The sequence below is a fragment of the Psammomys obesus genome, unplaced genomic scaffold, assembly GCF_907164565.1.
Source record: "Psammomys obesus unplaced genomic scaffold, mPsaObe1.curated_primary_1811, whole genome shotgun sequence".
NCBI classification, from domain to species: domain Eukaryota; kingdom Metazoa; phylum Chordata; class Mammalia; order Rodentia; family Muridae; genus Psammomys; species Psammomys obesus.
In genome coordinates, this window is record NW_026591126.1 from 1 (window position 1) to 22,071 (window position 22,071).

General features: G+C 51.1%; 1 protein-coding gene across 1 annotated transcript; it reads left to right on the plus strand.

Annotated features, from left to right (window-relative positions):
• The first annotated feature begins 2,429 nt into the window (after positions 1–2,429).
• Positions 2,430–15,778, plus strand: Tspan32 (tetraspanin 32). The gene is made up of 9 exons (XM_055610027.1): positions 2,430–2,518; positions 3,110–3,224; positions 4,143–4,240; positions 8,155–8,229; positions 11,940–12,041; positions 12,533–12,619; positions 14,054–14,137; positions 14,431–14,522; positions 15,553–15,778. Exons 1-9 carry the CDS (start codon positions 2,453–2,455, stop codon positions 15,665–15,667), a joined length of 834 nt encoding a protein of 277 aa, XP_055466002.1. The 5' UTR covers positions 2,430–2,452; the 3' UTR covers positions 15,668–15,778.
• Positions 15,779–22,071: the final 6,293 nt, after the last annotated feature.

Sequence of the window (22,071 nt, forward strand, 5' to 3'; positions counted from 1 at the left end):
ACACACACACACACACACACACACACACACACACACACACACACACAGCATCATGGAGAAATGGAAAGCCGGCAATGGGCCTGGCCTCAGGACAGGGTCTGTCTATGGTAGGGCCAAATCAGATCTCTGGGCCATTTCTTTAGAGTTCCTTCGTGACTTCAGAGGGACAGTACTGCCCTCTATTGGGAATGAGTCATACCCCAGGGTGCTCTGAGGTAGGCCTTAGGAAACCCAGTAGCTTCCTTTCACTTACCACTTCCTCCTACAGGGGGTGTCAAGAGCTGAAGGGTGAGAGGCAAAGGCATCCAGGAGGGTACCTTGCTAGGTGGTCCTGCAGCTCATGGCTCCCTGGTGCTACTAGCAGGCTCAGGGAAGAGAAGGTGGTGAGACCTGGTGTTGGAGGGACAGGCCTGGGGTCGCTACCATTTTGAGAAGACAAAGTGAGGTAACCTGAGCGAAGCACCTGGCTCCATTCTCTTCTCCTTGCACAAAGTAATTGGGGAGGAGATTCTAGGTGATTCCAGGCCCATCTTGGGCTCAGCAGGCTGCCTGGCTCTTCCTTCCATTCGGGTGGAGAAGGGTGGTTGAGAAGTGAGCAAAACCAGGTGGTGAGCAAGCTAAAGACTCTGCTGCAGGTGGCCTGGCACACTGGTCACCCCCTGGGCTTTGCTTGGGCTGCTTGCCTGCTGGGCCATGGATTCTACCCTGAGTGGTCCCACCTCACCTGCCCTACAGCCTTAGGTCAGGAACTCTGGGAGATGAGTGCTGCAGAGGAGCCACCCGGAGCTCTGGAAGAGGCCCTTGGGAAGGAGGAGAAAAGAGGGGACTGCAGAAGGCTCCAGTGTCAGCCTTGCTGAATGGGTGGCCACTTGGTCATCTTCCCAGCACCAACACAACACTGGTAGGCAACACAGAGCCCAATTTCACTGGCTTCTAGAATGCCCAGGGGTTACTTCCACAGTTACCTGTTTTTCCTACTAAGGTGCCCTCTGGCCAGGAGGACCCTACATTAAAGGATGTGAAAGAAGAGCCATTCCCTCTTTGCTAGAGCACCTAGAAACAGCATCAGATATTTGGACAGGCCCAGATTTCACCATGTTTTATGGCAGACACTCATGTTATGGCCAGGCACACCATGGACTCCGAAGCCCATTTCGCATGGCACACACGTATTTGAATTTGAAGTACTGTGTGGTCCGTGGCTTTTGTCATTCTGTATTATTGCAGACACATGTTTTAACAGAAAGCACTATGGGCACGAGGCACAGGCCCTCCTGTGGGGCCTCAATATTTGAAGTAAGCAAACACTTGTTTCCTTTTCAAAAGGTGGTTGACAGCATTTCAGCTGGGTTCTTTATCATTGTGTGTTCCTGGGGCGGGATTGGGATAGAGGCATGTCAACCTCAGGTGTCCTTTCCTAGAGGCCCACTCAATTTGTTGACGAGACAGGATCTCTCACAGGCCTGGAGATGCTGAAGAGCTAGGCTGGCTGGCCAGTAAGTCCAGGAACCATCTTGTCTCTGCCTCCACAGCGCTGGAATTACAAGCATGGACGGTCACACCTGACCTCTTTAACATAGGTTCTGGGGAATCCAACCTCAGGTCCTTATGCTTGCGGGGCAAATGCTTCCACTGAGCCATCTCCCCACCCTATTTATTTTGAGCCAGGGTCTCACTATGTGTGTTATCCCCTAACTTGGTATAATTTACCTGCCTCCCAGGTGCTGGTTGTGAGAAACATCGTTGGTTTGTTTGTTTGTTTTCTTTCACGGCTAGCCCACCAAGGGCCAAATACCCATAAACTTCCCCCATCTTGAAACTCCTACATAGGTGGTATGGCTGTTTGCCCAGTCCTGAGACTTAACTCTATCACACCCTCCCCCTCTGTGCTGATTATGAATTGGCCAGTGGCATCAGGTCAGGAGACACAGGCAACACCTGTAGGAGTCCTGTTTGAGGATTAATCCCAGGAGGACGTTGGGACCTAGGGTCTAATCCAAACACTGGATGTTTTTATGAAGCTGGGCAGTTATAGGTTAGTAGCAAGTTATTACACCCTTATAAGCAATGCCAGGCATTGGGCCCTCCTCTTCCTGCTCCCCTCAAGTCTCCACCCCACTTCCCCAGTGTGGCCCAGCCCACCTCCAGGCCTCTTATGCCTTCAAAAGCTCAGTTGTCTTGGGCCAGGCCAGGGTAGCAGTAGGTATAGAAGCTGGGCCCCTTCCTGCCTGCCCATCTTCCTTCCCCCAACCCAGCCATTAGATTACAAGGGCTGTTGACAGATGGGAGGACTCAGCCTACCTACTGTGTCAGCTGTGGTCTGAGGTCCCCACCCAGTGGGGAACCACAGAAGGGAGGGGAGTAGACAAGAAGGGAGGGGAGGGGAGGGGAGGGTTGGGGAAAGGAAGGAAGAAGAAAGTGAAGAGAGAAGAGAGGAGAGGAGCCAAGTTCCATGGGGCACTGGAATCGAATCAAGATTGCCAAAAGCCAGATACTCATCACCAACTTCTTGGTCTTGGTAACATGCAAGTGGGGCAGAAGGAGCGGGTGGGTAGGTGAGCAGCAGAGGGAGTAATTCACCGTGCCCAGGCCTCCTCCCCGTCCGCCCCACCACCGCAGTCCTGCAGACTCTTCTGGGTCCTTGGTGGCCACCCTCAGAGGACTGTGGACATCTGTACATGATGTCCTTGTAGATGCAGCTGTCACCCCAAGGGTCAGTGAGGAGCCTGGGAGGACCTAGGTTGGCAGGTGACTTAGAGTGTACAGCGACTGCCAGGAAGGGGTGCTGCCTGGGATCCAGGGAGAGGATGGGGACTGCAGCGCCTCTGCAGACAAGTTTGATGTGAGCTTCTTGGTCCTAGGAGAAAATGGGCATAAGCATGTGTTGCTTACTTATCTGTGTGTGTGTGGTGGGGTGTCCTGTGGATGAGAGGACCTGTCCCCCACCCACTGAAACAAGTAGGCCTCCTGCAGCTGCCTTGCTCCAATGCGCCTGGGAAGCTAGAGGGAGCCAGGCTCGAGTTCCCGGAATCCCAGGCCCTACACTCTGTTGGTGTGGGAGGGCTTCTGCAACTCCCAAGCTCTGATGATGAGCCCACCTCACTCTCAGCTGCTGGGCCTCTCTACGGCCACCATGGCAGTTGTCACTCACTTCGGAGACCACTTTACAGTCATTGGACGTGTACCCTTGGAGAAGAACCCCTATGAAGTGATGCACTATTGGGGTAAGTGAAGCCAGAAATGGCTGTGGAGTGGAGGGGGGAAGCTCTAGAGCCAAAAGTATCATGGAGGAACCGACCTCATCTCCCAGCCCTAGGCTGTCCAGAGGCTGTCCTCTGCTTTGGGCAGAGGCCAGAGGTCCAGGTAGGGAAGGGATACCCCAGTGTCCTGGTTGTACTAACAAAGGTGGGCGGTTTAGGTGACAGCAGACACTCCTACCCTGACTCTCCTCCACAGAGGAGTGTCCAAGCTGCAGCAGGCCCCAGATCTGTGCTTTCGGGGCAGGGATCCCCTAAGGTTGGACTCAGATGGACCTGTGGGACTCAACAGTGAAAACCATATTCAGAGAGAAGAAAATGTCCAGCTAGGGCCATGCCAGCCAGGGTATCCCACTTCCGCAAGAGCAAGGCCACTTTGATGAAGAAGTGTTCCTGGTAGGAATGTAAGGAACCTAGGAAGGTAACCAACCCAGGAAAGAGTGGGAGAAAATGAGGCTCCAGAATGGGAAGTTGGCAGCCCCAGTCCCTAGGCCCCCTGCCTTCCAAGGCACTAGGCCTCTCCCAGGCAGGAAGCCTGAAGCCTGGGCCTGGACTGATAAGGTCACAGCCCCACACTGCCACCTGTCACTAGAGTATGGGGATGTGGCTTAAAGATAGTCTGTGAGGCAGGGAGGGCAGGAGAGATGGGGGAAAAGAGTATGGCCCCCTAGCTTGCCCCTGCTCTCCTCCCTGCCTTCCCACACTTGGGAAGAAAGAAAAGGACCATAGGATGCCCCCGTTTTGGGGGGCCAGAGATATGTGCCTTCTGGGAACTCTGCAGAAGTTCATTTCTAGCTCGGTGACCTCCAGAGTAGATTTCAGATCCAACCTCCATGCCCAGACCCTTTGCTAGATTCCTTACCCTCTGCCTCTCTCTTCTCACAGTTTTCTACATGGGGATCGGCCTAGCAGGGCTACTGAGCCTGGGCGCTGCTCTGAGCACCATAGCCACTGTGAGGGAAGCCCACGGCCTCATGGCTGCGGTAAGATCTGTGTGCTGCCAGATGACCCCAGCTCCCAGATCTCAGGCGGGGACAAGAGCTGGAGAGGATAAGTCCAGGGAGCTGCCTGACACTGGCAGAAGTATCCAGAAAGAAGCAAAGGCCAGAGGCTATGGACCAGTGAGTCCTTCAACCTACACACTTAGGACCTTCCACTTGCCTAATCAGGACCCTCCCAGTCAAGAACCTTTACCTGGGTTGGTTAGAAGTCTTCACAGGGCTCTGCTTCATCTTGTCTTCCTCTGATCCAACAATGGTTCGGCAGGGGTCCTGAAAGAGAGAGCCAGCCCTCTCAGTTCTGGGGTCATCTCCAAGGCACCATCAGGGCCTGGTTCTGATAACTAAACCAGGCCTGGAGACAGGAAGTCCCTGTAGCTGTTTCTGCAGCCTGGGCTTCCTACTCAGTGGTCCACTGTCCTTGCTTGGTCTTAGAAGGGAAGACCCCCTAGAAGACCTTGTTGATGCTCTATCTGTTTCTCCTTGTGGGTGCCTTAGTGTACCCCCACAACCCCAGTGGGTTAATTCGATCTTCTAGGACCTTCCCCATGGCCAAACTGTTCCTGATTGACCCAGGCTTCCCTAGTCATTTGAACCAGGGCAGGTCCTTCCTGATACCCTGGTCTCTCTTACCTACCCTCTCCATTCCAGGCATGAGATTTCATTTCCCATCTCAGTCCATCCCTGTGGCTCTGCTTACAGGCCTCCCAACCTCTGTCTGTAAGTGATTAGGGGAATCCAGGAACCCTCAGAAACCTGGGCTGGTGCTTTGTTTCCTGGATAGATTGAAACTTTACAACCTTGTCTTCACGCTCAGCACATTTGCTGGTGACCCTTGGTCTCCAGAAGACAGGGGCAGAGTTGCCTCCGAGAGCTGCTGCATAGACTAACCAGACCTGGGTGGGCTTGGGTAATAAACCAGGCAGAACCTGGCAGCTCACTGGGTAGGGCAGGAGCAGTGCTGGGCATGAGTAAGCACAAAACCAAGATAACCTAGATTTAGGACCTTAGTTAAGAGGTCACTCAGGGCTGATGGGCTGAGACCCCCGAGGATTTGTGGCTTGCTAGAGGGAAGCATGGAGGAAAGACAAGATGGAGGCAAGGGTATGCAGAAGGCAGCTGAGAAGCCTGCGCCCGGCTATAACATTAGCCACCAGGGGGCGACATAGTCAGCGAGGAGACTGTAAAGCAGCCGGCAGTAAACAGGTGGGCCAAGGGGCCCAGCTCCAGCTCAGCCTAGCCCACTGCAGCCTTCCCAAACTCCTCCCCTGTCCTGCTTGGCACTTGATCTGTGGGCAAATAATGTGGAGCATTAGAACCCATCCAGGCCTTCCGAAGCTTCAGTTCCACCTCCCTAACAGACTCAGGGCCTGGTGTGGTACTGTTATGTGGGTTAGGCTAAAAGGTACATCCAGACTCCTCCTAAGCCGAGCTGTGTTCCGAAGGTCACTCCCGGCCCAGTGTGGGCTCTGTACTTTGCTGAATTCCAGCATCCTCTATCCCAGCATGGATAGTAGGCCCAGCTCAGCTGCCACAGGGTCACTGGTTACAGCCCCTTTGTGGGGCTTGTGTGCAGGTGGGTACTGTCTGCCTCTGCCTGCCCTGTTCACCAAGGCTCTGTGTCTGCCTGTGTGTTGTGCCTGATATGCCTGTGTATTGGAGCAGATATCAAGTACATATAAAGGGGACCAGGGCGTGGAAACAACCCCCAACGTGACTCTGTGCCCACTGCCCCCCCCCTGCTCTTTCCTGCCCCGCCTTCTGCAACACAGGAAATGAAAGAGCTGGCTGGCTGCAAGAAGCAGTCAAGTTGTTTACGAGTTTATTTATTTCATTTATTTTCGTTTAGAATGAGTAGAGAGAAAACGGTCACATTTGGGCCAGGCCCAACCTCTCTCTCCACTATGCACATCATAAGATCTTCTCTACACACACAGACACACAAAGAGAGAGACAGGCTGACAGAGACAGACAAGACAGACAGACAAAGACAGAAAGAGACAGTGAGAGACAGACACAGGAGACGGAGGGGGAAGGGAGGAGAGGGAGAGACTCCCTCTTGAGCAATGAAATGGTTTTTGAAAAGGGCTGGACTCTTGGGCGGGCTCACAGCCTCATCTGGGAGGCAGAGTTGAGGAATGGCTTCCAGATGGGGAAGGCAACCCTCAATTCCCCTCAACTGCCAGCCAGAGGGAAGAAGAAGGGAGGAGAAGGAGAAAAAGGGAAAAAAGGGTGGAAGAGAGAGAAGAAGGCAGGAGGGGGAAGAAGGAGGAACAGACAAAGGCAAAGGGAGAACAGAGCAGTAGGCAGCCCTGGGCTAACTCCTAGACAGTGCTGCAGGCTCTGTAACAGGTAGGAGGAAGCAGGAGATCAGACTCCCCATCCTGCAGAGCCCACACCACCCAAGTTTGAGGGCCAGTGCAGGTGACCCCAGCTCTTTCCACACATTTGGTCGAACTAAGCTGGCCCTAAACATGTGCTCTCTGTTCCTATGATCCTGGCCAGTGACTGTAGGTTGCTCTGCCTTCTGGTCACTTTTCTTCATGGGGAGTACCTCAGAGTGAGGCTGGATTGAGGTAGCCAGGCCACAGATGGCCGTATCCATTGGGCGACATGCTAGTGATACTTTGGAGTAGGGAGGTGTTTGATACAGAGGGCTCAGCGGTCACACAGGGGCTTCTGTGTACTGGGTGGATGGTACTGGGGCTGACCATCAAGAGCACCAGGCAGAGGCTCAGAGGGTATCCAGATCTGAGCTCACTAGATGGGACTTTGGTGGGCTCTACTGAGGATTAGGGTTCCTAGGTTAGAGTGATCCTGAAACTATCCACAAAAATGTAAGAACTTGTTCTAGTATATGGTCAGGGGAGAGGTGTGCATTGTCCACTAAGTCTATAACCCAATTAAAGAAGAAAAGGGTGGGGTGTGTAAAGATGTCCCCTTTTAGCACTCTGGGTGAGGGTTGGAAGTAGGGTGACCACAGGGGCTCGTGTAGTGGTGTAGAGGAAGGGTAGGAAACTCATGAAGGGGAGAAGACCACAGCCTGAAGTGTCAAACCTATGCCAGGGTTTGTGGGCTGTGGTCCTGGATGAGTCAGGCTGCAGAGGTTAGGGTCTCCTTGGAAACACGTTTCAGAAACAAAACAACAAAGAGCCTGCAGAAGGCACCCTGTATGAGCTCGCCATTCCCTACTTTCAAGAGGAAAGTTTCTGGCTAGGGATGTGAGTCAGTTGATAGAGTGTTTGCCTAGCGTGCATGACATAGCGTGCACTGGTTCAGTCACAGCGCTGAATAAAACAGTGCTTGCATACACCTGTAATCATAGCGCTGAGGAGAGGAAGGTGGGAGGAGGATGAGCTCAAGGCCAGCCTGGGCTAGATGAGACCCTACCTCAAAGGATGGGTGGTTAGGCATATGAGGCAGAGAAATGGCTCAGCAATTAGAAGGGCTGCCTGCTCTTCCAGAGGATACAAGCTCAGTGCTCAGGATCCACACAGAACGACCTGTGACTCCAGGTCTGGATGATCCAACACCTTTCTTCCAGCCTCCCCAAACATGTATATAATGAATATAAATTTTTTTAAAAATCTTTAAAAAATATTAAAGGGGTGGGGTAGGAAGCTCTGCTTCTAAAATTTCAGATACAGGGAGACACCGCCTGGGCAGGGGTCTCCACAGTACTGGAAAAGCAGTGTGACACCTTAGTCACAGGTCCTCGGAGGCACATAAAGCCCAGGGAAGGAATTCCCAGAAAGGGCCTCCCTCAGACAGTAGGTGGCTCAAACCTGGACCTCAGCCCCACCCAGCTGGCAAAACTACCCAGCTGCCCTGGGTACCATGCCCTGTCTACCCAGGCCACATACCTGGCTATACGGTGACCAGCCCATCTCTGTCCCCAGGGTTTCCTGTGCTTTGCCTTGTCATTCTGTATCTTGGTGCAGGTGGCCTTCTGGAGATTCTACAACCCCACCCAGGTGAGTACAGCCAGGGCCCTCTACCTGGACCAACCAGGCTCTTTGCCCAGAGTTTTTCTGCTTCACCCTTCTTCCCTGCCCAAGGAGATTCCCAAAGGCTTGTATCAACCCTGGTATTAAAGGAAAAAACAAAAAGATTTTCTGTGATCCAGAGGATCTGGAAGGGGGTTGGACCCCCACAATACCTTTAGGGCATGGGTGTCCAGGAATCCTGCCTGAGGCAGCAGGGCCAAGCAACATTTTGACAGAACATTCCCTGGCCACTGATGGCTAGAGGTCTGAGTCAAACCGTGGGTGGCCTCAGTCGAGACAGCTGCCAGGTATCAGGGACTGGCCTCGCCTGCAGCAGCTGCAGCCCATCTCCCTGTTCTAAAGCTGTGTTTACATCCTGAGCCCTAAACTTGGGGTCCAGAATGGGTAGGGGCCTCACAGGGACCAGAGAACAGACTGCAACTAGGGCTTAAAATCTGGAGAAAGAAAGGGGCCATTACTCTAATCTCCATAAGACAGGCCACTAGGGCAACTCTCTAAGCCCTGCCTGACCTCAGTGGAGTATAGCTTCCTCCTAGACCCTGGTCTGCTGGCCCATCTATTGTCTTGGAATTTTGAATTTCAGCAGGGCCTATGTGAGCCCTGGAGAGCTACCTGCAGGTACCCTTGGTGAAGACACCCTGGGTTTGAAATCAAGGGCAGCAAGACAGCCTCGAGCAAGTCCTCTCCTCCCTGGACCTCTGTGTCTGTTCTTTAAATGGAAAGTAGAAGGGCCTGATGGAGGGCTACTGCCTAATGGAGGTGAACCAGCAGTGCAGGGGTCAGGCAAGCTTCTCTGCACTCCCAGGTTGTCTGGAATGAGGACCTAGTTCTGGGTTGTCCTGTGCTGGGATGAGGCCAAGTGTAGTACCAAGCACAGCCTGTATGTACACATTCACCCAAACAACTTCCCATAATCCCATGTTCTTCCCACCAGTGGGCTAATCCAGGCCAAATAGCTCAGAGCCTGGGACTTGGTATTCCCAGCTGTCTCCAACCCTATGGGTAAGAAAGGATACAGGAATTAACTGGCAATGCTTGGAAGTCACTCCAGACCCCCTGAACCTCCCTGGAAAGATCTCCAAGGCATTGTGACAAGAGGTTGAAGGTCAGACAAGGAAGAGACTTTGACTACCTCTGTAGGCACAGGCTCTGGCCTGAAGTGGGATGCTCCTTCCTGGTCCTCCTCCCAGGATTCAGGCCTTAGCAGGCATCCAAGGTCAGTGAGCATGGCAGTGTGGCTCAGCCTGCTATGTGATGAATACAGAGCGACAGGGCTATTCATTACACCCTCACTGTGGCTGCAGAGCTCCTTTGTGCAATCTCCCACTGTCCCCTAGGAGTGGAAAATGAATTGTTTATCTTTCCTTAATAATTCATGTCAAGACCATACATAGAACAGACATGTCTGTATAGCCTCAGGACCCAATGCTGGTCCACAAGCTACCTGCAGCTCCACACGGAGTCCTCCTGAGCTGGCAAACATGGGGGAGGGGAGTCACCAAGCCCAGGCAGATATCACAGTATCCTGGTCTTAAAAAAAGGAGAGAGCAGAGGGTACCCTGGACAGGAGTCCTCAGCCTGTAATAACTCGGGCTGCCGTGTTCTGCACAACTCAAGAGATTGACCAATTGGGGTGGGGTGGGGAGGGGAAGGAATGAAGAAAAGGACAGCCTCACACACAGAAAAGCTGGGATCAGGTGCTTTCAGCTCTCTGATGGCAAACTGCAACCTCCTTGCCCGCAGCTCAGTGCAGCTATTATATACACCTGAACAAGAAGGCAGGGGTATTACATACCGATAAACAAGGAGACAGGGCTTATTGTATACAGCTGGACAAGAAGGCAGCTTTAGCTAATCATGAGACTCACAGGGTGGGTGGCTTTGCCAACCTCTCATGGGTCTGAGGCTGTGGTCCTTGACAACAAATACCCACTCAGGACCTCATACACTCAGGGCTTCCGTCCATCCTCCATACTGGACAAAACACTTACAAAGGAGAGTTTGTAACCCAGACGCTGCTTGCCAGCCCTGCAGCCATGGATCGTTGCTGGAAGGGACCCCTGAACAAATGGTGTGGAGGCTTGTGGAAGCTCTGGCCCACCCTCCCTATTCCCACGAAAATCTCCAGCCTCGGTCCCTTACCGAGCACCTTGGATGTCAACATGAGTGCAGATGGCAATGTACTACCCCTGCCCCAGGGCTGGGCTCTGCAGAGAGAGTTCAGCCTGGTCTCTAAGGCCCCAAGGTCAGGTTCTGAGGTCTAGGCAGGGCTCTGTTGTTCTGCACATGGGGGTGGGATGCTGGGCAGAACCAAGCTGAGCTGAGCTCTAGAGCTGATGTCATCCCTATTGTCCTGTAGGAATGACAGTGGACAGAGGGCCCCTAGGCAACTGGGACATCCTTGAAAATGGTAGGACTGATGAGGGAAATAAAGTCAACTGTGCTAGGGAGTGGTACACAAAGGGCTAGTTGAAGGGGGCCTGCTTGTTTCTGCCACCTGCCCCACCCACTCCAGACCAGCTCCAGGCATTCTCCCCAGGATTTGTTCCCTTAAGGACACGGCATCCCCACAGGCTGAGCCCACAAGAGGGCTCTGGCCCTGACTGACTGACCAGCAACCAAGGCCAGCTTGGCACCTGCCCCGGCTGAGCTGGGGATGACTCATTGGGATGTCTGGCTCTGTTGCATAGATGGAGAGGGAGGAATCGGTGCCAGGATCAGTGGTTAGCACGGAGTTCCCCTGGCACCTGCAGGGGCCTTGGGCTGGGCTGCAATAACCAATCACCCTCTAAAACTGCCTACCTGTCCACTATGGCCTGCAGACAGCTGGTCCTGAGGCTAGTAGAGGACATCAGGCTGTGGGACAGATACCCTTCCTTTCTGAAAGGAAAGGTGACTAGAGGAGACATAGGGGCTTCAATACTACCCAAGCCACTTAGGAAAACCCTCTGTGTGTCCTGGCTGCTGGTCTGGCATGACACTGGAGTGGGGAGGACTCAGGGCCTTCAAGGCAGAAAGATGTAGGAGGACTTGCCCTGGATCAGGAGACCAGTGAGCCCCACACATCCAGGATGCATTCCTGAAAGAGATGAGATTCCAGCTTGTCTCTGAAAACATATTTGGCCTGGGGGAGGGCATCTTAAGTTGGGGATTAAGTAGGGGGCGGGGACAGAGCTAGGAGACAGAAGGAAAATAGTCTAGGCTTTCTGTGTGTGAAGCAAGGCAGGGCCAGATTTCTTCCCCCTCTTCCTTGTCTACCTTTATCTGACCCCAGATACCCTTACCTTACCCAAGGTCCAAGACTTGGAGCTTATCTTGCCAGTATTCTGGGTAGTTCTGGAGAAAGACCCACAAGCACCTTAGGGAACCAAGGAACTAGTCCAGGCTTTTGTCCACACTTCTCAGCAGGCTGGGCCTGTTGCCTACATCCAAGCCATCCAGTAGCACCAGGATTCTACCCCATGCTACCCAGAAGCCACCACTAAGGGTGGGTGGCTTAAGCTCTGCTGGCCTCTTCTTTAACCCTTAGGAGCCACAAGGGCAATAGGCAAGCCACAGGATTAGTCATGGTAGGAGGAAAGTCCCTGGAGAAAATGTCCCCCCTGGAGAAGGAGGCCCAGAACGTGGCTTCCTTGGGTCTCCCTCAGGCCATTTCTCTCCTGATGGTCTTGGTGCAGGTGGAGGATGCTGTGTTGGATACCTATGACCTCGTGTATGATCAGGCAATGAAGAGCCCATCTAGCAACTGGTGGCAGGAACTGGCCATCATCCAGGACACGGTGAGCTAGGGACAGGGTGGTCATAGTTTCTGTGCTCTAGAGAATGGGTACCAGAAATCCTCTAGAGTCAGTTATCCTGGCCGGGCTTCAAGTGGAGATCCCACGACATAGGTCCCATTGTGGGTAGATGACTAAATTCCCACCCATCCCCCTTCTGCCCCAAATAGGATTGGCTACCCCATGCCAATACAAAATAAAAGGGCAATGTCCCTTGCTCATCAGGGACTGAATTCCAGAAGAAATTGGATATTCTTCAAGGAAGTAGATGTTTGGCCATCAGGCAGGCAGCAGGGCCCTGCTGCGAGGTCAAGTGGCCCTCAGAGCTGGGCTGTTCCATCACTAGGCCAAGCCACCTTTTCCAGCAGCAGCTGTGATCCTGAGCTCTGGTCTCTTAGGGGTCCCATTTGCAGAATCACCCAGTTTGTGCTTTGGTGCCTTAGTTTCCTCATCAGTTCTACCCATTCTATGTTTCTTCCTGGTCTGTCTTGTAGTTTCTGTGTTGTGGGAAGAAATCTCCTTTTGGGCTTCTGTCGAGCATGGGAGCCAACATGTGTCAAGGCCAGGAGGACATGAGAGAGGTGAGGAGGAGGGGGATGAAGGCATCTGTGCTCAGGTCAGATTAGGGTTGGGCATTTAGGTCCTATCTGTGAAGGGACATTTTCATCCTCTTTGCCCCTTTGGCTTCTCACATCTTGGGACATGCCCTAGAATCTTGGGTATGTACCCCACCCCTGTGATAGGGGGTCACAGAGAAGTAAACTGAGGGAAACTCATGGGATGGCCAGCTTGACCCTACCCCTAGGCCTAACTCCTTTTTAGGTTAGCAGCAGGCATGTGCCCCACCCACTCCTTCATGAGACTTTTCCAGGCCATCAAGAACCTCCCCTCCCCTCCCCTCCCCTCTGAAGATTCTAGAAGCTCAAAAGCTAAGGCTCTACATAGCGGAGTGATCAGCTATTTAGGGGGAGTTGGACGGGGTCCCCAGGGGACCCAGAAAAAGTAGAAAGTGCCAGGAGAAGGGCCTGGAGTAAGCTCTTCTGTCCTGAGGGCTAAGCCTTGACTCATTCTCTTCTCCTGGCTCTCTTTCCCTTCCCAGCCCCCTCTTGATCCCATCCCCCCTTGCTGTCCTGGAAACAAACCAGCCCTATCTCATGGGGAGAGATGTCTGGCTCCCCTCCAAGAAACAATAGGGTGGGGAATGGCTCAAGGCCCAGAAGGGATGGGAGCTGGCCTGCTGGGAAGGGGCTGAGAGTCAGGGAGCCCCATCCACCCAAGAACTGTCCTCAGGTCCCAAATACAAAATATTTCAGCCACCTGCCTCTTGTCCCAGGGTGCCAAGGGACCATAGCTGGCTGCAAAGGACCCCTGGTGGGGAAAAAAGCAAAGGGCAGCTCAGGCCATTAAGGGCCAAAAGGACCACTTGCTTACCAGAAGGCAAGAGAGCACCCTAGGGGTTCCACAGAGTCCAGCCCATTCTCACCCTCCCCAAATATTTCAGCCGATCCTTAACAAAATGCCACCATATGAACGTCCCAGATGCCGACCGTCACCTCCTTGTTTCTAGAGAGAGACTCTGTTGATGTCAGGCCCACAGTGAAGAGACCTGCAGCTCTAGATTCTCAGCCCTTACCACTAACAGCAACCTCTGGGGGACTGCAAGCAGTACATTTCCACCCTGGACTGCCTGGGGACAAACAGTGGCCCACTGGAGAAGCTCAGTGCAGCTAGAACAGAGGAGGAAGGTCCTACCTGGCCCCCAAGGCAGTGGGCCACCATCCTCACAGAGGCGGGCACCATGCCCTTAGTCTCAAGGTTCATAAAACTTCTTTCCCAGAATGTTCAGCAGTTCCACTTGGGAAGGTGCTTACTGTGACTGCCCTGGCCTCAGCACTGGTTAAGCAAACCATGAAGCTGCAGGGACTTCTAGGAGGAAAGCGGAATGGGGGAAGCTGAGCATGCTGTGCAGGGAGGGACAGCCAGGGTGGGCAACCACACATGCTCCCTCTGTCCAGGACTGCCTACAGAGCATCAGGAACTTTCTGTGGACACACTACAGTATCGCCTCCACCCTGACCTGCATCAGCCTGGCCCTCACGGTAGCCACCAGTTCCTTCCTTGTCCCCCTCTGTCCTGCCCTGCCTCGCCCCTTCCTAAATAGAAGGCAGTCCCCGGGTTACTGCTACCAGACCAACACTTAGTCATGACATTACTAGGATCTTCCAGGCCCAGTCAGTGGGGAGGAACCAGCCTTTGACCCAGGGAGGAGGCTGGTTATCTATCTCATGCCTTCTGTTTCTCAGTCCTAGAAACTTCCCTGGAAGTGGGAAGACTCTGCCACCAGGACTGATGGTGGCTGTTGACTCCTAGGCATCTCTCCTGCCTGCTCCAGGTATATGCTATGATGCTCTGCGCCTTCCTCTGGTTTGCCATTCACTCCTACTGTGGCTTGGATCGGAAAGGCAGATACACCCTGACCCCACGGTAGGCCCCCTTCTTTTCTGAGGGGTCTTACAGCACCACAGGGTCCAGGGGTATTTACATCTCCCACCACGGATGTGTTACCTCTGCCCCTGGAGGATAGGTGTGGCCTCCATAGGAGGCTCTTTGGAAGTGTCCTCCTCTCTTTTGCCCACTTCTAGTCTCTGATGAGATTTGACACCACCCTGCCACCAACACAGAGATATGAAGATTCTAGCCCCCTATGTTCCCAACTGCCCAGTAGAACCCACAGACCAGGATAGCTGGTCTTAGGGAACCCTGAACTCTTCATGCACAGTGTCAGGAAGAACCTAGTCCCAGCAGCCAGGAAACCCCTTCTGTTCCCAAAGCACTTGGACATTCCTTGGTGGGTGGTAGGCCAGCTTCACCCACCCTGCCCCCAATGCCCTGACATCTGGATCTCTATGTCCAGCAGCTGCATTGCTCATCTATATTCTGAAAATAGCCTTGCCATATTTTTAATGTTTGTATTTTTAAATGTTCATATTGTACACACACGTGTGTGTAGGGGTTGGGGGACAATATAACTGTCATCCCCAGGAATGCTGTCCTGCTTAAAAATAGAGTCATTCACTGGCCTGGAGTTCACCAATTAAACTAGATGGGTTGGTTAGAAAGCCCCGGAGAGCTTTCTGTCTCTACCTCCCCAATACTGAGATTACAAGCATGCACCACCATGTCTGGCATTTTTGTGGCTCTATAATTGAACTCCGGTCCTTATGCTTGCAAGGAATGCATTTTTTTTTACATTTATTTATTATTTATTTAATTGGCAGGAAGAGAGGCATGTGTGAATGCCTCTGTCTGAATTATCCCCAGGCCCCCATACAGTACCTTCCAGAACATTCTGAAACAGCCTCACCAACCCCTCTAGACCATTCTGGGAGGGACTTGCAGTCCTTCTAGAATGTTCTACAACAGCCTCATAGTCCCTTATAGAACACTCTGGAACAGATCCCCAGTTCTTTCTAGAACATGTACAACAACTTCACTGTCTCCCTTTGCTTCTCAGAGCCCGTGCCTGCCAGCCTCAGGAACCCAGCCTCTTCAGATGGACCCAGGGTGGGCTGGTGCCTCAGTGTCCCCCTGAAGCACACACGAGTGCTAACTATTCAACACCCCTCTGAAGCACAGGTGTTTGCTAACCATTGGGTCTAGCAGGATGCTTGCTGCCTGATTACCCACAGAGATGAAGACTGGCCCTGAGCCCTCCACATGATCCTCAAAGGACTAGATAAACTTTGTCTTCCACATGGTGGGGCAAAGGAGGGGGAGAAGATTCCACCAGGTGTGTTAGTTATTTTCACATTGTTGTGGCCAGATACCTGCCAGAAACAGGAAAGATTTATTCTGGCTCATGGCTTCAGGGAGATTCTGGTCCATCACAGCAGGGAAGGCAGGGAGGAGTGGCTATGTCTATGGCAGCAGGAATGTAAGGTAGAGTGACTTATTTAAATGCTGGAGGCTAGATGCTGAGGTAAACTAATCTCCTCTGGGTCATTGTGGAGCAATGACTTTGGCTCCGCAGTCACGATAAGGAAATGTGCAGAACCACATGGTGATAGCCAGGCTTTGGCTATCTTCATGCACAGTGTGAAGGCCATGGGGCTGCTAATGCTCCTTAGTTTAGGGAGGAGAGGTCACTGTATCTTCACCTGGGATTTTGGCTACTTCTCCCTCCTGCCCAGTTAGGATGCTGGGATATAAAAAGTTAACTGAAGCCAGGATTCCATGCCCCAGAACACTTTGAGGTCATCACCTATCATGAGGCAGGACTTTTAGGTGATGAAGCTGTTTTGGGGTCATCCACCCTCCTTGTAAGTAACTCATCACCCCCCAAATAAAGTCATTGGCTCAAGTTGAAACTTGGGTAGAATCCTTTCTTTGGTCTGCTGTCTATGGCCCTATCTGGGGTGACCAGTTTCTTGTTCATGTTTCCCAGAGAAAAGTAATGCAATAGCAGACAACAGGCAGCCTGGAACGGGGGGGGGGGGGGGCAGGTTTACCTTCAAAAGCCCAGCCCTAATGATCTATTTCTTCTAGCCAGACCCCACTTCCTACAGGCTCCATAAAAGCACTGTAATCCGGGGACACTCAGAACACGAGCCTGAGGAAGACATTTCAGATCAAACCCATGACACAAGGCAAACGTTTATGAGCCTGTGGGAGACACTAGATCAAAACTGTGACACCAGGCAAACAGCTCCCTGCAGAACAGATGGAAACACCCAGGGTTATTTAACGAGTCTGTGGAACAGGACACAATAGGGAAGGACAGAGGAAGCCAACACAGGGCAGGCAGGAGCCCTGGTCAGATGTAGTCCTTCGCCTGCCACACTGTTCCATTCACATTCTGTGCTGTGAAGCAAAGCGCACATACCTGGCAGCACTGTTTCTGACACTGTGACAAAATGCCTGAGAGAATCAACGTGAAGACAGAAACATTTGGTTTGACTCATGTTTTCAGAGATTTCTGTCTATGGTCAATTGGCTTCATTGTTTTGGGATCCTAAGTGAGGCAGAACACAGCATGGCACCTGTATTGTGGGGTAAAGCTAACATCTGTGGTGGCTAGGAAGCAGAGAGGAGGGGAAGAAAAAAAGGCTATCCTACCTCAAGGGTACAGCACAGTGGCTTTCTCAATGCAGGCCTCACCTTCTAGTTTCTCTTTTCTTTTTTTATTTTTTTTTCTAGTTTCTCTTTTCAAATGCCACTGAACTATGGATACCTCCATAGACTAATCCACTGATTAGGTCACAGTTCTGTCATACCACTTCCCAGAAACCCAGCCCCTGAACACTGCCCTAGGGGCCATGCCTACAGCACATGAGGTGTGCATGTATGTGTGTATGTGTGTGTTTGGTGTAGTGTGTGTGTGTGTGTGTGTGTGTGTGTGTGTGTCCCCTCATAACAGCAACTTGAAGTAGCCATCCACTAGGTTATGGTTGTGGATGAGGGCCCAGATGAGGAGAGCTGGTTCTCCACTCAGCCCTTTGTGAGGCCAAACCAAGAGGACAGGTCAGCTGGGCCTTACTCAGAGGCTTCTAGAAGATCCCCCATCTGAGATCACTCTGGCTGCTGGAAGAACCTAATTTATTGCAGCTGTGAGCTTGTGGTCCCTTCTCTCCTTAGTGGCTGCCAGCTAGGACGAATTTCTGCTCTGTGAGTTTGGTTCACTTCCCTCTATCCCCATGGGGCTGGCTGAGCCTTCCATGAGCTACTCATTCTCTGGCTCCCACCAGCTGGTGAGGCTCTTTGCTTTAAGGGCCACATGATGGTCTCCTTGTCTGAACAAGAATTCTTTCTTCTAATGCTGGTAAAGTGCACTGTGCCTGACACTGACCATGTGACCAAGTTCAAGTGCACAGCTCAGCAGAATTAACACCCGCCCACACCATCCATCTCCAGAACTTTCCATCTTCCCAGACTGAAACTCTGTCCCCATTCAACACTGACTCCCTGCTCACCCTGCAGCTCCTGGCTCCCCATCCTGCTTTCTATCTCTGTAGACTGGATGAGTCCAAGGACCTCCTGGGAGGGGCTATCGAAGCACAGGGTCCTCACGGCTCCACGTTGCAAGATAAGAGAGAAATCCTAACATGTTTACAGTGGCCTCATGGTCACCTAATAAGGGATTTTGAAAGAGCATGGTGGGGGCTGGAATCTAAAACTCTGCCTCCTGTAGCCAATATAACATGACAACAGCCACTTCTCTGAAGAACTGTCACTGGTTCTTGGATATTCAGTTAGTCAGAGCTGCTAGGTCCCAAGGAATACACTGACCTAGTCAAATGAATCCTACAGGAAAACTTTCACTGAGGAAAGAAACTGCCTCACTCCCAGACCCAGAAAGAGAAGGTCCTCCAGACCAGGGCCATGCTGCAGTTTGTCACCAATACATGAGAAAGGCCTGTAAAGCCCACCTTGTGTTTCTGATGCACATGACCCCTCTTTCCCACACATTCATTTCCTCAAACAAGAGGACTGTCTCTTCAAATAAAGCACTCCATATGAAAGCATATGGGGTTTTCTCCCTAGGGAGATTCCCCAGTATTGAAAGCATTTGGTTCCTCGAGACAGAAAGTCCAGGGTCTCTGCACTTCGTTGGTTCTATTCTTGTCATTTCACTCTGCTCCGCCCTATAAAATCAACACTAAAGAAAACACAAATATACAGGGTGTCCTAGTTTGGTGATTAGACACTGACCAAAACCGACTCAGGGAGGACAGGACTTATTTGGCTTACATGCCCGGGTAACAGTCCATCATTAATAAAAGCCAACATGGGAACTCGAGCGGAACAGGACCTGGAGATAGGAACCCAGGCAGAAACCACAGAGCACTGCTCGCTAGTTTGCTTGTGACTCCTGTCTTGCTCAGCCTCCGTTCTTATACAACCCACAGGCAGTACCACCCACAAGTGGGCTGAGCCCTCCCCACATCATCTGCAATCAAGAAAATGTCCCACAGACTTGCCTGCAGGGCAATCTGATGAAAGTAATTCCCCAGCTGAAATTCCCTCTTCCCAGGTATGTCTAGGTTTGTGGAAAGTTGACAAAAACTAACCAGCATCCAGGGCAAGGTAGTATGTGTCTATAAAACCAGCACTCAAAGAGGCAGAAGCAAAAGGAGTTTGAGTCTGAGGCCAGCCTGGACTCTTTCAAAAACAAATGAACAAACAAACAACAAGCAAAACAAAACACAAAAGAGGAGAAAAGAAATGGAAGAGGGAAGGAGAAAGGAATATAGGATCCCATACATAGTGGTGATAAGAAGAGAGGGGAAGAAGAAGAAAAAAGTAAGATAGAGTCTGTAAAATGTACAAAATACAGCATGAAAAAAACCTCCATCGGACGCTGTGATAGAACACGCATCCTTGCAGCTCATCAGTCACAGTGTGTGTATGGCTTTAATCATCCATGGCTATTTTTGCTTTCCCAGTTTTTCCTTTCTAGGAGAATCACTTCTTGACCCCTGTTACTACTTTTTTCATCACCAATGTGGTGGGCCAAAAGAGCCCAGACTACCCGAACCTGTCTAGAATGACACTGTTTCTTCATATTAGCACTACTCGGCCAGCAAGCTTTAGGGTCTCTTAACCCAGCACAGATGGGTAGCCAGATGCCACCTCAGCTTCCAGCTCTGCTGCAAACACTTGTTCTTTGACAGGATAGTCCCTTGTTGGCTACTAGGAACTTCAACCCATGGAAACGTTTGTGAAGGCACGCGGCGGAACTTCCGTGATGGCTCATTAGCTATCATCATAAGAAGTGGTCTCTCAGGCTTCCAACCCCAGGATTCTGGTTTGGGGAAAGCAGCACCACATATTGGCCACACATACCATATGCTACGGGACTCCATGCAGTTTTGCAATGCAGTCTCCCAATGTGATCTTAAATGGTACCTAAGAAGCCACATTCTACAGAGTGCCCTCGACTAGCTGTTTGAACGGCAACTTCATTGAATCCTAGAGTAGCCTCCCTAGGATCTTCTGCCTTTGACTTTAAGGTTAGTCCCTTAGCCAGAAATAATTATGTGGTTTGGATGCAATTGAATTGAAGCTTAATGTTATGCTGAAGTCTGATCCCCATTGTGAGGATTAAAAGAATACAAACTTAATCCAACTGTGGTGTTCAGAAACAGGGCCTCCAGGAGCAGAGAGAAATAAACACATGCAGGCCTACTTACTTGGTTGCTCTCAGCTAACCTTTTCCTTCCTGTTATTGTTCTGGACCACCTGCATAGGGGATGGTACCAACCACAATGGGCTGAGTCTTCCCACATCAATCCCCCGCAGTCATACCTACAGGCCAAGTTGATCTGATGATGGCGTCAAAGGGGTAATGCCCCACAACCTTTCGGCTGCTGTTACAGTAATCCTATTTCTTGCCATGGGGATGCCCTTTAGTGCTTCAGGACTCTGAAGCAAGGAAGCCCACACCAGAGGAAAGCCCCTTAACCTGCCCTTTCAGAATCATGAACAAAATAAATTTCTTCTAAAGCATCTTCTTGCCTTAGGTATTTCATCATTGTAATGGGATGCTGACTAATAGAGAAAACTGGTACTAGCAGATCTCATTAGAAAAGGGAAACAGAAAAAGATAGGGATGGATGAATGAAATAGGGGGGGAGCTGAAACAGGAGCATCAAGTGGGGAGCAGGGAGAGAGAATGGAAGGAAGGAGGGAATATGGGGAGAGACAGATAAAAATTAAGGGCCATTTGAGGGGTAGTATGGAAATCTAGTACAAGAAGAAGCTTCCTAAAAAATATAAATATATGAAGGGGACCTGAACAAAATTGTCAAATAATGGGGGAGACAGAATCCCAACGGGCCACTTCTTGTTACCAAAGAAGCTTCCAATAGCAGGATTGGGTTACATCTAATTGAGTTGTTGGCCAAAGGCCTCCCATAGGAATTCCCAAACAAGCCAGGCAGTTGTCAAGACAATAGGTTGCTCTCCACAAACTTGGGACAGCAAAGCCCCACTGCTGAAGACAATACCCACACAACTAATTGAACACGAAGAAGTGAAGCTGGTGCCTACATAGAGCCTTCACCCCTACTTTCTGGCATCTTTAGTACAGGAAGGTACTCTTCAGGCTACCAAAAGAGAAATGTAAACCCCAACCTAGCTATGAACCCTTTGATCTGCAATGGTGTCCTGCCTGCAAGACATGCCAGGGCAATGGTGGTAAAAAGCTTGTAGGAGTAACCAACCAATATCTGATTTGACTTAAGGCTCTCTCCAGGTGATGGAACCCGCACCCAGCACTGCCTGGGTGACCAAGAACCAAAGATTAGCTAGCCAAGGGACCTCGGGTAAAACCAAATACTACTGTTCTTAAAAACAAAGCAAACAACAGAAAAATGTAGACATAAAAAGACTCCCAATGACATTCTGCTATATTCGAGGAAATCATCAGGGAAGCTTTCTCCTGCAGCAAATAGAACAGACACACAGCCAGACATCACACAGAGAATGAGAGACACAGGAATACTCGGTCCTAAATGGGGTCCCTCCCTCAGGGCTCAGGGAACCCCACAGAAGAGGAGGTGGAAAGAGTGTAAGAGCCAGAGGGGATAGAAGACACCAAGAAAACAAGGCCCTCTAAACCAACATGATCAAAGAACATATGAACTTTCAGAGACTGGGGCAGCATGTACAGAACCTGTTCAAGTCTGCACCAGGTCCTCTGTGTATGCATTATGGCTTCCAGTTTAGAGTTTTTGCGGGATTCCCGAGTGTGCAAATGAATGGATATCGTGTGCCTTCTCTTAGGTGCTTTTTCTTCTGTCTGTCTGTCTTATTCAACCCCAATATGTCAGGTTTTTAAAATCTTATTATATTTTGTTATTATTTTACCTTATTATTGTTTTACCTTATTATATTTATAATAATATTTTATTATTATCCCCTAGAAACCTGTTTGTTTTCTAATGAGAGATAGAAAGGGGGGTGGGTCTGGGTGGGAGGGGGTGGAGAGAAACTGGGAGGAGTAGAGGGAAAGAAAACCATAATTAGGGAGCAG

Bases quoted from the DNA above. Each gene is read 5' to 3' on its own strand.
- Tspan32 (XM_055610027.1), top strand. From the start codon at position 2,453: ATGGGGCACTGGAATCGAATCAAGATTGCCAAAAGCCAGATACTCATC. The intron at 12,042-12,532 runs GTGAGCTAGGGA...TCTGTCTTGTAG, and splicing joins TGGCCATCATCCAGGACACG to TTTCTGTGTTGTGGGAAGAA. The intron at 14,138-14,430 runs GTAGCCACCAGT...TGCCTGCTCCAG, and splicing joins GCATCAGCCTGGCCCTCACG to GTATATGCTATGATGCTCTG.